This window comes from Uranotaenia lowii, chromosome 2 (assembly GCF_029784155.1).
Source record: "Uranotaenia lowii strain MFRU-FL chromosome 2, ASM2978415v1, whole genome shotgun sequence".
Taxonomy (NCBI): Eukaryota; Metazoa; Arthropoda; class Insecta; order Diptera; family Culicidae; genus Uranotaenia; species Uranotaenia lowii.
The window spans coordinates 97,961,714-97,978,779 of NC_073692.1; the positions used below are offsets into that span (position 1 = coordinate 97,961,714).

General features: G+C 37.9%; 2 protein-coding genes across 11 annotated transcripts in view; one reads left to right on the top strand and one right to left on the bottom strand.

The window, feature by feature from the left end:
- The window catches only part of LOC129743996 (vascular endothelial growth factor receptor 1-like), a 106,071-nt gene that overhangs the window by 73,036 nt on the left and 15,969 nt on the right, over positions 1-17,066 (bottom strand). The window lies entirely within an intron of this gene.
- The window catches only part of LOC129743991 (vascular endothelial growth factor receptor 1-like), a 49,897-nt gene that overhangs the window by 22,223 nt on the left and 10,608 nt on the right, over positions 1-17,066 (top strand). For 4 of the 10 annotated variants that reach the window (XM_055736257.1, XM_055736259.1, XM_055736262.1 and 1 more), the window contains 3 exons: positions 3,661-3,833; positions 3,895-4,230; positions 10,705-11,470. In XM_055736257.1, the coding sequence (XP_055592232.1) occupies positions 3,661-3,833; positions 3,895-4,230; positions 10,705-11,470 (1,275 nt within the window). Of the gene's footprint in view, positions 1-3,660; positions 3,834-3,894; positions 4,231-4,360; positions 4,502-10,704; positions 11,471-12,825; positions 12,841-17,066 lie in introns of those variants that run through there. The other 6 variants (XM_055736264.1, XM_055736267.1, XM_055736258.1 and 3 more) reach the window with 5 other exon arrangements.

Genomic DNA, 17,066 nt, shown 5'->3' on the forward strand with positions numbered 1-17,066 from the left:
TATTTCTGTAAATATGATAAGGATATTTCTTTTTTGGTAAAAAATCAATACTCTAGAGGTAGTACGAAACAAATCCTCATAAAAATTTGTTTAAGAAAATACGTACTTATGTAGAAAAAAGGTGTGCTTATTATGCCCTGGGTGCTCGTTATGCCCTTATCTCCCCTTTAAAGTAAAAATTCCACGACTCGGATTTGCAATGTGCATAATATTTGTGTACGATTTGTTCAAATCTTTCTCCCTTTTCTCCCCCTGTCTTTTAATTACCTCTCTATCTTGTGCCATGTGCCAAGGATTTACAAAAAAAGCTTTTAGAACCACTGCCGATAATCACTGGAGAGCTTAGCAGAAGCCCACGGCAGGATTCTTTCTACATATCCTGCGTTTTGTTGGCAGTCGGCCCAGTTTGAGCCTGTGCGAGGGACCACAACCGGTAAAATTCCCATCTGGTGCAATATGAAATATGAATATAGTCGAAGCATTCCGTAGGACCTCTATAGTAGGCAGCAGAAAAGCTGTTCCGGTGCTAGCTTGCATGCAATTTAAGTTACTGGTTTTTAATTAAACTGCATAAAATGGAGCGTTTCAGTTTCGTTGTCAGGGTGTGTGAGTAGGAACAGATTTTGTTTCCTTGCTCCTTGCACCAGGCAACTCCCGGGACTGTTTTAGGTTTAGAATTATGCACCATCATACATTTTCACGACCCATTAAATCGTTAATGGTACAGTATAATAAATTTTAATGACCAAAGGTTTGGTTTCTGGTGCATTTTTCCGTTCACAATTGATGTGCTTTGTTTATTTTAAAATAAAGTTTATTACCTTCCATTGGAGGATTTGGGTTTTTCTCTAAATTTTTCTCAATGGCAAAGGCTTTTCCATACAATCTCAGCTGAAGATGCATATCTAAACCGCACATATCGGGACGATGTCATCTGTCTGCTGAAATGCTAATGCCCTCTGATGCTGGAACTCAGCCATGAATACAACTGGTTGTCATCGTGTGCCGGGTTCATGTTCCATTACCGTTTCCCTCAAGAACAGTTTTGATTTCGAAGAAGGCACGCTTCAAAACAGTTTTTCATAGAGCAATCATTTTCGCTTCCATAAAACTCCACATTCATAACAAAAATGCCCTCACAAATTGGCCATCAATCAAAATGCAAGCAGCACGCCTCGTTACGTTTTGAACCAGCTTGTATGAGAAGCGAGCTCCGTTTGATCGTATAGTAGACCATAAAAGTTTCAAAAATCCATTCACATTTGAGTTGTTTTAATTTTGGACATCATTTCTGAATGGCGATACATGTCGATGTTGTTACTCAAAAGATTTAAAAAAAAAATAATAATGTTACAGTCATCAAGTCCTAGTCCAGTGTAATACTTCCGATTTCCATTAACAAGTTTTTTCCTTATCCGATCTAATCTTTCAACCAGCGTAGATGGAAAGCATGAATGGAAGCTAAAAAGCCAAAAATAGGGAATAAAAAACCCAAGAAGGAAGTTCGACGACAGACGATAATGGAATGTGATAAAAATTTGTCCGTTCTTCTTCCGCTGCGTTCGGTTTCTGGGTGCCTAGCTAATCTTAAAAGCTGTAACTAGTGCTAGCTGGCTTCTGACATGACTGGAAAACTTAGAGAACCCCGGAATAGGTCAATCGTTAGGGAAAGGGCACATTGGTTCTGGTTCGATATTTGTTTCCCATCCTCTCGCTTTGTTTGCAAATGTTTGCAAGCAAAGGTGATTTATTGCTACGGTTCGGAAGGAGTGTTTACGCCTTTTCCTAGATCGGAAGTTCAAGCTGTTCATTGGTGATGCATTAACGATGAAGAAGTAATATAGAAAGAATATTTTTTCTGGTGCCAGTGAACTAAGAACATGATTTAATGTGTAATTTTAATATGAAATTGGTTGTACGTTTAATTCGTGGTTCATTCATGTTGAGACATGGTTTAGAGTTTGGTATAGTTTTTATTTTATTTTCATAGAAATCCGTTTCAAAATATAACTTGACAAACATAATTCCTAAAATTCAACCGTTCTCCAGATTCTCTTCTTTTTTCCTATAAGTTGAACAATTTACCATGGATGCACGAATTCACTGCCATTTATCCAAAATCAACTTTTTTGCATGCTAAAGGTAAAGAACAACGGCTTTTATAGATTAGAAAGAAAATTTGTGTTATATACATGGTTCTTCACTATGGGTGCATTTCAGAGAATCATATTGTCATTTTTGGCTTACACGAGATTCAATTTGTGTTGTTTCAAAATTTTCTCATGGCGCTCAGTTCGGTTTGGCCATAGGATTAATTTTAGACATTTAACTATAAATATATTTGATTCAACTACAAACTGCTGGTAGACCTTAGGCAATCAACCATGAATATAATAGATTCAACTGTAAAGGTATAACTGATTCAATTGTTAATTTGTTGTTGTTAATATGTTAATATGCTAGATTCAACTACAATTGCCTGATTGATTTTATGCATTCAACTATAAATATAATAGATTCAACTATACATTCCTGGTGGACCTCTCGCATTTAAGTATGAATATGATAGATTCAATTGTAATGGTATAACTGATTCATCTGTAAATATGATAGATTCAACTACACAGTATAAGTGATTCAATCACAATTATAGTTGAATCAGCCATAGCACTATAGTTGAATCTACAATATAAAATATGCCTAACATCAATCAGTATATTATAGTTCAATTCAATATATTTATGATTGAATCAATCATACAATTGTAGTTGAACCTATCATATTTATAGTTGAATGTACGAGTAGTCGCAAAGGTAATCACATCATCTTTGGTACAATGCACGTTTCATAAATTTTTGGGCTTAGAATTAGCTACAATCGGCATTAAAATTTTGCAACCTCTTCTTTGGGTGTTTTTGAAGTTTGTGGTCAAGTTGAGTATGTGTGTGTGCAGAGAACAGCATGTGCTAAACAAAATTGGCATATTTCTGCATTGAAGTTTTGTTAGAGTTATGATATTTCTAAATGTAGTTAAATTAAACTCTATGATATTTAAACGTTATATCTTTTCTTTTTTTAATGATTTTATGTTTCAATTAGTAACGTAAAAAGATATTGATCTGACACAGATAGGTAAAAGTATAATTTCAATGTCTTATAAAATATTACATGCTAAATATAGTATCCTTGTTTGAACAATTTTGATATCTCGAGAACGGAAAACCTGAAAGTTTGAATCTATTATTAGAAAATTGTTTGACACATTTTTTTATCTTGTTCTGCTTAGAAGAATTATCAAACTTTCATAAAGCAGCATCAAGGTATCACCTTCTATAGGAACCAAGTTCCGGTGGCACAAACTGTTGGTCATAAAGAATCTCCAAACAACAACGGGAGCACTTCCTTCTTCTAACAGAAAGGACAGCGCTGCTATACGTGTTTGTTTGTTTCCACCCACTCAATGCTCACCGGCATCATCAAAACCGCCGTATGCGGTCAGGTAGTCTGCAAAGTTTGCACTAACGTTGTGGTCAAATAGGCCAATAAATCAATTGCACCATTTGGAAGCGCCAACGCTTTTATACTTCCCATTGATGCCGCCATAACCTTTGACCAGACAATAAACGGTCTTCCATTATTTTCACACCATTTCGTTCACAGTCGCCGAGGACCTTGAAGCTGACGACATGTACCGGGATATGGTTCTCCAGAAAGGGGCCCCGGAGGTAGATCCGCACCAGCCGGAGGTGGAGCTGGAAGCTGGTGATAACTTCGAATTGACTTGTAAAGGAAACGAACCGGTGAAATGGCATTTGAGACGAACTGAATCAGAGGTAATTCGATTGGAATGCTGATGAAATGGCTTTAATCAACGTTTGGATTATTACATTACAGGACATTGAAACCGACCTTTATTCCGTGACATCATTCGAGGCTAAAGATGAAGCTAAACCTTATAGAAGCAGAGTTTCCATTACCGCAGCGACAGCGAAAGTCGTTGGACGGTATTACTGTGTATTCCAATCAATGGATAACGATGACCAAGACCTAGATGACCTGGAGTCTGAGTACAAAGCTACCAGTACCTATATTTTTGTTAAAGATCCCGACAATCCCTTGGTTCCTATTGAGCATCCGGTGGTCACAGCCACTCAATATGAAGAAGTAGTAATTCCTTGCAAACCTTCATCGAAAGATGTTCAGGTGGAGCTTTTCAAAGATGAACAAGAGGTAATTACGGTGATAGATTTTACAAACCAAGCTTAAACTCTATACTTCTATCTGTATTTCATATTCTTTTCATCTCACTTCTGTTTCACTTTCCTTTTCGACAAAAAACATATCTCGCTATTCTAGTACAACGGAAACTTGAGGAATGCCGAATTCGACCCACTCAAAGGGTTCAGACTACGTAACGAAACCCAAAAGCTCCGGGCACTCACCTACCATTGCTACTCGCGCGTTCTTGACCAGAGTCAGCCATTTTTTCTCAATATGAAAGGTTTGGATTCGATGCATAAGTTTTCCACACCTATATACCCATGTAACTCATATTCGTTAACGGATCCTCTCTCCACAACCCAATTTCAGTGTAGGAAAACATACGAAAAGTTTCATACCCACGGCCCTTTGAAGCCAGTAAGGCTTTCCCGTGGACAATGTCAATAATCGTGACCCTTAGTTAGTCCTAAAGTCGCAAGATTTTCCCAAAGTCAAAACGCATTTCAACTGCGCCCCATTGCGGCAACTAATCGTGTATAAAACGAATTACCTACTTCGTACCCAAGTGTCTAAGCGTAGTGTACATAAAAAAAACTTAGTAAAAACCGTTATTATTGCATTACAAAAATGAAGGACTTCGTTACAGTATCATACAGGCATAGATTGAGGTTAAAAACGAAACCAGTAATATTACCTTTTCGAACAAAACTTATGAATCCCATGGTTTCCCCACATTATTTATTTATTTTCATAGTATACCGTCTCACAACATGACTTGATGAACATGATTCCTAAAATGCACTCGGACCATGGCCACCGATCTTCAATTTCTCGGACATAACGTATTCACCAGATCACGCTCCACTGGGTCTAACCACCGTTGCGCAATTGCTCGTCCCGTTCTTACCGGATTCGTAGCTAACACCTGTTTTGTAGGACAGTCGTCCGTATCCGCCTACGTATCCGGCCAGCCTTCACAACCTTCTGGATACTGCGTTCGCATTCGCGCGAACTCGTGGTTGATCCTTCGCCTCCACACTCCGTTCTCCTGCACGCCGCCAAAGATGGTTCTTAACACTCGTCGCTCGAATACTTCGAGTGTACATCAATCAATATCGAAGTCTCACGCCCCTAGAGAACAATCAGTCTAATGAGCGTCATGACAGGTTAAGTCTTCTCGAACGCAGTTGCTTGTGGAGTCCATAGTAGGCGCGACTTCCGCTGAACATTCGCCGTCGGATCTCACGGCTAGTGTCATTGTCTGCGGTCACTAGTTAACCGTGATAGATAAAGTCTTCGACTATTTCCTGCTCATCGTCGTCGATCGTGAAGCCACTTGGGAGATCATGCTCGTGCTAGTGCGTTCCATAGCAATACTCATACACGAATCACCCCTCAGTTTGTACTCTCCGGATTTGCTTCACCTATATATCAAGACAATCCTGTTCCCTACGAGGTGCCTTTGCACTCTTAGGGATTGTCACATAAGAGTAGATGTCAGTCCATTAGAGTAGATGGCCTGTTAAACGAGATATTTGAAGGCGGAACTCGACATTTTGTTCTTCTTAAATTTGTCGTCCACATCGAACTTGCTCTTGCCGGTGAAGAACTCCAACCCCAGAATTTGCTTAAAATCGGCTCGTCCATTACATAGCAGTCATATTACGTCAGCATCTTCTCGTAGAGCATCCGTGCCCTAATTTAACCGTCGATTGTTGCCGCTCATCGCGGTTTGGGAAGTTCTGTACCTTGTATGTATGTAGTTCAGCTCTCTTCTTTGCATTCTGCTCTGCGACGTGCCGATCTTTTTAGCCAAATCACGGTTTGAGACGTTGGTATTTGCTTTACTCATCCGCTCCACCTTTCTCTCCATTTTTTGTTCACCGGTCCCGGTTTTCTTCCAGCTCCTTTGCCGTGGTCCAACATCAACCGCTCCTGGAACCGCTTCAACACTCTGGAGATGGTTGAATGGTGAATTTTCAACATTTTTCCCAACTGTCGGTGCGACGGGTCAGGGAATTCTGGGTGTTTGGAAAGAATTTGTTCTCTCGACTCGCGTTGGTTCACCTCCCTTTTCTTCTTCTTCTATTTTCTGGCTGAGGCTATTTTGAGCACGACTCGGAACTGCCTTATCGACAAACTCCTATTATGGTCCAGTTACTGAGACAATATGACCAGCGTATCCGTTTATACTCCGTGGTGTAACTAATCTTTTTAATCCGTTGAGATATTTTGCATACTTTTATACTCGGTAGAGTTTACAATTTTCGTTACATTGTTACATTTCGTGGAATTAGAGATCATTTTTACGTCCGAAGACTTACAAAATTTCCTTAACCTAGATTTAGGGTGGCGGGATTCGATCCCTGGACCTCTGTTTTATAAGCCAAAGTCGTTCGCCATTAGGCTAAACGACCACCCCACCTCCATTTTCTGTGAATCGAAAAACACGACTTCGATTTTGACAGCGTGTAAACAATACACGTCAATGAGAAAGTATGCAAAATTTGTAGATTTTTACCCAATAGTAAACAAGTTCTGCCCTGTTCGTGTTCGTGTTCCCCTTTATTCATATAAGCAAATATTACGGAATGTCAATCGTCGGTGACATTCAAATGTTACGGAATCTTTACATTCATTTAAATGTTGTAAATATAAATGCCGCGACCGTCAAAAATTCGTGACGCACAGCGGTTTCTTGCTGGTCTTCTTCAAAAGGTTAGAAGATGTTACAAGGGAGACTGGGGCAATGGCCAATCTGGCCGGTTATGGGACCTTAAAAAATGATCGGATCATGGCGTGTGATACATCAGGAAAAAAAGCTCTTTATACATACATCATTGACCATGAATCGATGTCCTCGAACCATTCTAACATCAATTCCCATCACAGATCAGAAGCTTTTTTTTCTTCTATATCGCAAGTGATGTTGATTATTCGGATTCCGGAAACGTCCAGATTGGCCATAGGCACTAGACCAGCACTAAATATCGACATCATACCAATATACCCAATGTCATCTTAGAAATCGATCCTTTCGCTCCAGTTAATAGTTTCGATTGCTTTTAAAAATGAACTTCAGGACCGTCAAAAACACAATTATTTTACTAGGCATTCACGGAATTTTGACAGTCGGAGGATCAAAAGAATTTTCGACTGTCACAAGACTAAAATGTTATTGAAAAAAATTACTAGACGACATTTTTTAGCGAATATCATTGCAAAACTGAACAACATTTTCACCAATCGTTTAACATTTTTCGTATTTTTTGTCTCTCGAATGTCATTTGGAAATATTATTCGACTGTTAGGATCCCAACTATCTTTGGTATGACATTCTTAACCCTGGCACTAGATAGTTAGTGATGCGATCGAAAGGTTAGAGATAAAGTAATATCTCAGGTCTACAACGGACATTTCGGTCTAAGATCTCATGAACCATCTCTAAGATCCCAGGTTTCATGTCTCAATTCTCAAGGATCATGTTTCAAGTCTCAGGTATCAGGACCTATGTCTAAAGGTCGTTGATCCTTTGTTAGTCTTAGAATTCAAAAAATAGGCTCTATTTCACAGAACGTATCAACCCTTCCTACCCCCGTATACGACATGGGCAAAGCATACACACAAGCAACATTCAGGCAACACGTCAGGCCTTCCACGGCCGATGGTTAATCGAGCGAAGTCACCGCACGTTTCAGAAAATGGAGTTATGGCTGTTTTTACCCTCAATTCCCCTATATTTTCCAATTATTTCAGAAAAAAGGATGTTCGGAGTTCGGACTTGAAAATTTCAAACCAAATGTGTTGTTTCTAATGTGTTTTTTTTTAAGGAATTCAACGAAACCTATTTGAGCCACCGCACGCTTCAGAAAATGGAGTTATGGCTGTTTTACCTTCAATTCCCCTACACTTTTCAAATGGTTATGAAAACGCATGTTCGGACTTGAAATTTTTGAACCTAATGGGACGTATCTTGTTTGATTTTTTCCGAGGAATCCAATAAATGCTGTTTGAGTCACCGCAGGCTTCATTAAATTGAGTTATGGCTGTTTTTACCCTCAATTCCCCTATATTTTTCAATTATTTTAGAAAAAAAGCATGTTCGGACTTGAAAATTTTGAACCAAATGGATTGTATCTTGTGTGGTTTTTTTTTTCCGATGAATCGAATGAAGGCTGTTTGAGCCACCGCACGCTTTGGAAAATAAAGTTACGGCTGTTTTACCTTCAATTCCCCTATACTTTTCAAATTGTTATGAAAACGCATGTTCGGACTTGAAATTTTTGAACCTAATGGGACGTATCTTGTGTGATTTTTTCCGAGGGATCCAATAAATGCTGTTTGAGTCACCGCACGCTTCAGAAAATGGAGTTATGGCTGTTTTTACCCTCAATTCCCCTATATTTTTCAATTATTTTAGAAAAAAAGCATGTTCGGACTTGAAAATTTTGAACCAAATAGATTGTATCTTATGTCCTTTTTTTTTTTTCAAGGAATCCAACGAAGCCTATTTGAGCCACCGCACGGATTGGAAACAAAATTTAAGGCTGGTTTACCCTCAATTTACCAACATTTTGCAAATAGCTCCGAAATAGCATGTTCTGACTTGAAAAATTTGAACCAAATGGGACCAATCTTGTGTGATTTTTTTTCGAGGAATCCAACGAAGCCTATTTGACTCACCGCACGCATCGGAAAAAAGAATTACGGCTGGGGTTTCTGAACTTGTTGAAAAAATGATAGGGAATTGAGGGTAAAACAGTCATAACCCCTGTTTCCAATCCGTGTGGTGGCTAAAATACGCTATGTTGGAATTCTTGGAAAAAAACACATCAGATAAAACCCATTTGGTTCAAAATTTTCTAGTCCGAACATGCTCTTTTCTGAAATAATTGAAGAATATAGAGAAATGGGGGTAAAAACAGCCATAACTCCATTTCTAAAGGTTGCGGTGGCTCAAACAGCCTTCATCCGATTTCTCAGAAAAAACCAACATAAGAAACAACCCATTTGGTTCAAAATTTTCAAGTCCCAACATGCTTTTTCTGAGCTATTTGAAAAAATGTTGGGAAATTTAAGGTAAAACAGCCATAACTCCTGTTTCCAATCCGTCCGGTGGCTCAAATAGGCTTTGTTGGATTCCTTAAAAAAACACATAAGAAAGAACCCATTTGATTCAAAATTTTCAAGTCCGAACATACTTTTTTCTGGAATAATTGAAAAATGTGCGTGTGGTGGATCCAAAAGCCTTTTTTGGATTCCTCGGAAAAAAATACACACGATAGGTCTGATTTCGTATAAAATTCTCCAGTTCAAATAAGTTTTTTCCTGCAATGTTCACAAAATATAGGGGGATTAGGGGCAAAAAAGGCACTATATCTCCATTCGTAAGCTTGTGCGGCGTCTGAAGCTATGTCCAATCGATTCTCCGGAAATTTTCATTAAAAGAAAGTATATTTTCATAGATTTGGATCATGTAGGACGAAAGATATTGAATTTCTTCGCGGTTTGTACACCTTTTCCCCCTTTGTGCAATGGTTGGCAATCCAATCCACTCAGCTTGCAATAGTCTCTTCAGATTAGACCCAGATGCATTCCTTCTGGAATGTTTATTTATAGTCTTAATTATTTTTTTTTTAAAAAAAAGTACCAGAAATTGTTTCTCAGCGAATCAAAAGAATATAAATGTCACACAAAAAATAAAACATCAGAAGCATGTCCATTGATTCGGTCCAACGCTTCAGCTTGTCGTGCCAGATGATGCCGGTAAGGTTAAACACACCTGGTATTAACGAAGGGAGGAAAAACAGCTCTTGTTAATGCTTTTGTAATTATTGGTACCCATACTTAAACTGGACGCAAGTTTTCCAGCGTGGGAGGTTGATTACAATTACAATTGACTCCATTTATGAAAACAACAATTCTATCCTCAACCGTGTTTGTATGATACTGTTTCGACGAAATATTTAGTAGCTAACATCACACAAGCGAAAGTAATAGTGTGTAGGTACATATGTACATACTTACTAAACAGTATGGCGTACGTATTTGCACTTTGACAAACAACGACGACCGTTTGAATATGGTCGTCTCGTCTCGGTTTGCTTCCAGTGTAAAAATTACAAGCAGCAGCCCTATCATCGACGGGCATGGTATATGCAATTGTAATTAGTGATAATAACTCTCTTTCCGAAGGCAAAAGCGTCGGCACCCTACGATAATGGGTCACCGAGTAGAAAAAACACACCACATGTGCAAATTCCGTGAATCATTCATTCATGAACCTCGACTTGCAATCGCCAATACACGTTGTACTCGCAAGCGTATTTTATTTTTGTATTTTGTTTACATTTTTCATTTTATCTCATACCTTGCTATCAAACTTTTTTTACAACCACTACTACAGTTTTTTTTGCATAACCAGCACTCAAAGAGTCAACATTACAAGAATCCCACATACTAATCGAATAATTATTCCTGTAGACTCCGTTAGACGACTACAAATTCAGCGAACCCCATGGTTTTGTCCTTATGGCCTACCGGTTGGATCAAAGTGGCGTATACCTATGTCGTCAGAAGGATAATATCGACAAGACCAAACACTTCCACGTGGAGATCATGGAAACCTGTGAGTCGTTGCTGGCCTCTTTGAACACAACTACTAATCCGAAGTGCAAAAATACACGTGCAAGAAACGCTGTTCCCCCCCTTCCCTGGCTGCCATTGTCGGTCGCTAGCAGTGACCCGCTCGATTCCTCTAGTTCTAATCCCTTCGACGAAGACGAAGACGATGACTTCGACGATGAACCTACTAGTAGTGGTTGGACCATTTCTAGTCCCTTAGTTTCTCTGCTCGATTACTCAAGCGCTAACACCCGACACACCAGGTCTAGCAGTAGCGAAACCACCGACGAATTCCGGTCGACTACACAATCCCTCGACGACGACCTCGCCGAATACGTTGAGTACTACGATGCGATGGTAGCTACGGGCGATTACCGCAATGGCAGCTATGGCAGCGGGTGGAACAATAATAACAGTAGAAGCAACTATGTTGCAAGCTTGAATAGCTCTGGTGTTGGATCCAACAAGCTTAGCGCGGGGAGATTCGTAACAACAACCACCGGGTCGGACGATTTGTCACCTTCGCTGGCAAATCCCTCGCCATCTTCTTTACCACCACCACAACCGTCATCATCAAGCTCTGTACTACCACTTCCTCTACCGAGTGCGTCTAAGTTTGCAACCTGTAACTATCTCTCTAATGTGTTCTGGTTTCTTTTCCTCCTTCTGCTTGTGTGTGCGTGTTTTGTTTCTTTCCCTCCTCTCGCTTACTGATATGAGCTGCAGCATATCATTGATCAACTACAAAGTACTTATTTGGAAAGCAATACTCAATCGATCTGATCTCGAATCATAGATTCATTTCGTTACCTAATTCAGTAAACATTACAACAATTGGAACTTGTTAAAACCACTTTAAAATTGCAAATATCAGAAAGTATGTTGTATTTAAAAGTAGTTTCTGTGATCCGTTTGTTTGTTGAACATATCATTATGTCCAAGTTTGATAGATAAAATTTGTTTACCAATATTTATTATAAACTAATATTGATAATTTCATATTGTGTGAGTACTTGTATGGCCAACATTGTAGTTTGAATCGAAACCAACAATAGAAAATAATCAATAACCCATTTCAATTATATTAGCTACAGATCCTTTTTAAATGTTGGTCTTGTGTTAGGTGTTTGAAAAACAAGCTATTTTCTAAACACAAACAACACTTCGGACGATCCAATCGGTAATGAAAAGGTTGTTTAGGCTAAAAAAAATCAGCAAATTTAAATAATCATAAATTTCAAAATTGGTTTATACCATTTTCGAAGGACGCTTTGTTTTTTTTTTTTCAAATAAACCTAAAAACTCATCAAAATCTTATTACAGATTGATACAGAATTCAAAATGAAATATGAAATCAAAATTATAAAAAAAAACAGATTAATAATACAGATAAGGGTTAAAGATTCCGATTTCACTTTTCAAAGATAGGAAATTTTAAATTTAGATTCGAAAGTCAAAACATGTTCTTGTATCAAATCCAGTTACTGTGTTTCAATTAGAATTCAAAAGAGTAAGAGTAAGTTAGAATTCGTATGAAAAATCTGTTATGTTTTTTTTCACAACAATTGAAATTAGAACAAACAAATGTTGATCAATGGTTTCCAATCTTTTTTTCTTCAGCACACCCGTTCTTAATAATGGCATGCACCTTCTTCATTCTTGATTAATTGATCTGCTATTGAATTTCACCAAAATGTTTCAATGATTTAGGTGGGATTCCGGAACATATCCCAGCTCCCAGCTACAATCGCAATCAGGTTGCCTTCGTTGTTGTCATCAAAATTTGGGTTAAGGAACACTAAACCATACAATAGAGCTATAGGTTAACAAGAAGAATCTGGCAAAATATTAATCTCTTTTTTATTTCCTGCGATATTAAAAACTTCCGATAAAATATTGAATAACCGAAATAAAAAAAAACACAAACAAACATCAACCCTGCCATTCATCCGATCACTCGTGCGCCGTGTGATCTGCCAGATGATTATGACCAAGGTATGCGGTTTTCAGTAACATTCTACCTTTAAGACTAAATTGAAGTAAAAAAACTCACCCGGCCATTAGCCTCTCTGTGCGCCTTTGCTAGAAATTAAAATTTCAATTTACAAAAAAAAATAAACCAAACTACCACCCTAGCGTGTTGTTCTTTCGATAACACCTCTCTATCTTGTGTGCAGTTGATGTTTCTCCATAGATGGAACTAACCCTTCGATCGCCTTCCGGTCTCCTCATACACACTATGATGATCTTCCATCAAGCTCAAGTCAAGAAGCAGTGTTTACTGTCGAGTAGAAACTGCATCTCTGCAATTGGCAATCACCTTCAGCTACACACCGAGGCCCTCGAATTGGCGAATAACCATTTTTTCACCTTTTTCTCTGGATTGATATACCACCACTCAAATGCAAATTTTCACCTCGAGTAGAAGTACCTTATCATAACCTCAACTGGCTGCGGAGTTTCAACAAAAAATTTAGTCACCCATTAGAAACAACACGGTTCTCTGGACAATCGGCGTAGCTATCGGAATTTCATCTACTATCAAATTGGAATGCAACAACACCTGTACTAGCACTTTTGCATAAATGAAAACAACACTGATCTTCTTCGACTCACCTAAATAATTTAAGAGCATATTTGTTTATTCCGCTGACTCAGTGAAGCTCTGTCCCTGGAATAAACGAACAAAATCGTCGTCAGTGTATTCAGGCTGCAACCGGTTGTTTTAGTGCAAAACTGTGACGAACCTGAACGAATAAACGAACACGATTACAGCAGTATGTGCAAAACTGGTGGCAACCTGGGGCAACACTGGGAATAAACAAATATGCTATGGGTAACTCGTGGCGGCTGCCTCAGCCTAGGACGGAAAGCCTGGAACCGCCAAATCTCAGCAATCGGAAAGCTAATCATCTACTTGTTATATTAAGCTGTGCCTGTTTAACCAATCTTAAGGGATATTTGTGCGTGGATTATTAACGATTGTGACGGTAATTAATACTTCCTGTTAGATGTTCCTATTTTTAATACTAGGTTTAAGGTTAATGGTTCAAAGGTACATATATGTAAACTCTAAAATAACAGGATAAAATAAGTCATGCAGCAGCTGAAGAAAAATCATCCCAAATGTTGATTGTTCGGTCACTCTGACTAAATCATATTGTGTGCTAGAATTAATTCGTAGCCCTCTACGAAGATTAATTTCTTACAGAAACATATCGAAATTTAGGTCCAAATTGATAATTTCGGGCGAATTTCGCGTCAAGAAACTGTCACTGTAAAAGACATCCAATTCGATAGACATTACCAAGCTTGTTGCCAAGCAATCAAAACACACTCTTTCGCCACTGATCACACTGACAAGACATTTAGAACAAAAATTCAACCATTTTCTGGCTAATATTTTTTGTCAAATTCTACAGATTCGCAATACCGACGGTAGGTGGCGAACCTACATTTTTTTCCTATACAAATGCCCTGTAGGAAAAATGTACCTGTTTAGCCCGATTTTATTGAAGGAAATGCCTTTTTTTAGAAGTTGGGTGGCACTTTCTAACTGGGATAACATTTCTTCAAATCGTTCGATGCGCACTCTGGAAACGATATTGCGTACTGTTGGAAAAAATATCCAACAAACAAAATCGAGTGTCCAGTCAGTATGGTCAGTGCTTTCGTCTTCAAACTACCTATTCATGCGAGAGTTTTTGGAACACTGTCCTGATTCTGAATCGAATCCTGACCTTTTTCTTTTAGAAATTCGATATAAATGGACGAACGGGTTGAGATTATAATAATTTTAAAAGACACTTCAATATGCATTAAAAATTGCATTTAGTGCATTGTTTTGCATTCGCCCATCAAGTTTAACCAAAAAGCTTTAATTGATTAGTAAATTTAGTTAGTTTTTCCCTAGCACGGACATCTATTTGAAGGGACTTTACTGAACATGGCTCGGAAAAAAATAGAGTTGAGTTTGAGTTAACCCACCGTCGCCTTATCACGAGGCCAACTCAACAGTTAAAATTTATCAAGCTATAGTTCTACAGTTGAGAAGACTTCAAAATTCGTCAAATGTTTTGTTAAAGAGCTGAAGAGAGGAAGAAGGGCGTTTGAGTGTCAAATAAAGCCACGTCAATTTATCGTGTATCAGTACTACGGAGGAAATTATCATCCGCCTACCCAGCAAACATTTTCTTAGGTATATTTAGCAATAAACTATGTTAAACGTTTCATATACCTCATAGAATCATCGTAAAAAACTCGAAAAAACAGCATTTCCCTACAAAAGTGGAGGCAATACATGCATATTTTTAACTTCTGGCTTAAGCGATAAAATTTATACAAATTGGACGATATTTAACACCTGATTCGTACATCCACTAGGAAGAATGACCTTAATGGGTTAAATTCTTATAAAAAAGAAAAAAAAATCATACATCCTCTAAGTATGCGAGAGAGCGCAAGTTTTGCTCTCAATGCATACAAACATTGGACAATTTTTCCAAATGAACCATCTAATTTTTAGCAATCTGGTTGCACTACTTATCGTAGAGAGAACAACAAGGTTGATTTTTCACTTGAATCCCGCGCGGGAGAACAAATTTGCCAACATGTGGACTTTTTATCATATCCGATGAAATGTACACAAATCCATGTACAAATATCATATCCGATGTATACCGACTTTAAATAACGATTTTTACGATTTGGTAGGAATTCCGATTCGCATGAACACTGTTCACGATTTGAGCTTTCATTTCTAATCCGATTTGTTTGCTGGGTAATGCGCGTGAAGGGCACCGTAATTGAATAAGGAGTCATTCATTCAGAACTTTTTACGATAGAGATGCCTGGAAGTGTCTTTTTCAACGACCTAAATTATCATTTCTATTACGATTCTATGTTGGCTGGGCCCTATCAGGATTTGAGACTAGAACTAAGATTAGGATTAAAGCAGGTTTTACGATCAGGATCCAGGATTCAGGATCAGGTTCCTTATCAGATTGAACATCAGGATGGCATTGGGGTTAGGAGGTAGGATTGGTATCAACATTAAAATCAGGATCCAGCATCGGGTTCCAGAGCATTTTCAGGGTTTAGATAAGGATTACCATACCATAACCTGCAACGCCAAAAAGAGTACGTTGAGATTATTTTTCAAAAGAGTAAGGCGAATCAATTTACATACATCCAAAAAACAAGAAATTTTAGCCATAAAAATTTCTCCAAATTTGTTATAAATTAGATGAATTTTACATAAAAACTATTAAATTTTCTTTAAAATACTTTAAATCTTAACTGAGTTTTCAATTACAATTATGCTATTTTAAATGTACGAACCTCTTGAGTAATTTGCTGTTGTGCGTATTGCCTACTATTTAGGTGTTTATTGCGTACTAAAAGGCGCTAATTGCCCTCTTAGTTTAGTTCGACACCTCGAAGAAGACTTTCTGTAAGTTGGATATATATTAGTAATTTTTTAGATTCTTCTATTTGAAAAGTATTTATTACCTATCAAAGAACATACTTAACTTTAAACGCAAAATTCGAGATTCCTTCCAATTGTACCCAAGCTTTCCAGCAAACTACCGTATTTGTTTCCAAAATATTGTAAAGCTTCAAGAATAGGAAGAAATAAATTAGTTTCTTTGTTAAAAACCGAGTACGTCTCGTAAAATTTCACAAAAAGAAGAGTACGTTCATTTTTCGATCGAAATAGAGTACATGTATTCTTAAAAGAGTACTTATTACCATAAGTTTCCCTAGTTTATATCAGAATATAATCAGGATCAAAATTATATTCTTAATAAGGTTTCAAAAAAATGATCGGGATTAGCACCGGAAATAGGGTTTAAGATAGACATCAGGATTAAGATCGAAATCAGGATCTTATCCCAAATCAAGATCAAGATCTGGTTACGAATCAGTATCAAGATCAAGTTACATATCGGAAACATAATCAGGATCAAGATCCTGTTTGAGATAAGGAACGAAATCAGATAAAAAATCAGAATCAGAATAAGAATGACGATTAGCTCTTGTTCCTGATAAGGATCACGAAGACGACTGGATCCAGAACAAGTCCAAGATCAGGTTAAGTATTGGAATCTGAATCAACATCGGAATTAGAATTAGGATCTAGATCGGGATCCAGTTCCGAACCAAAATCATGCTCGCTTGGAATCAAGCTCAATCTTGTTGTGGGTCAGAATTTTGTAGTA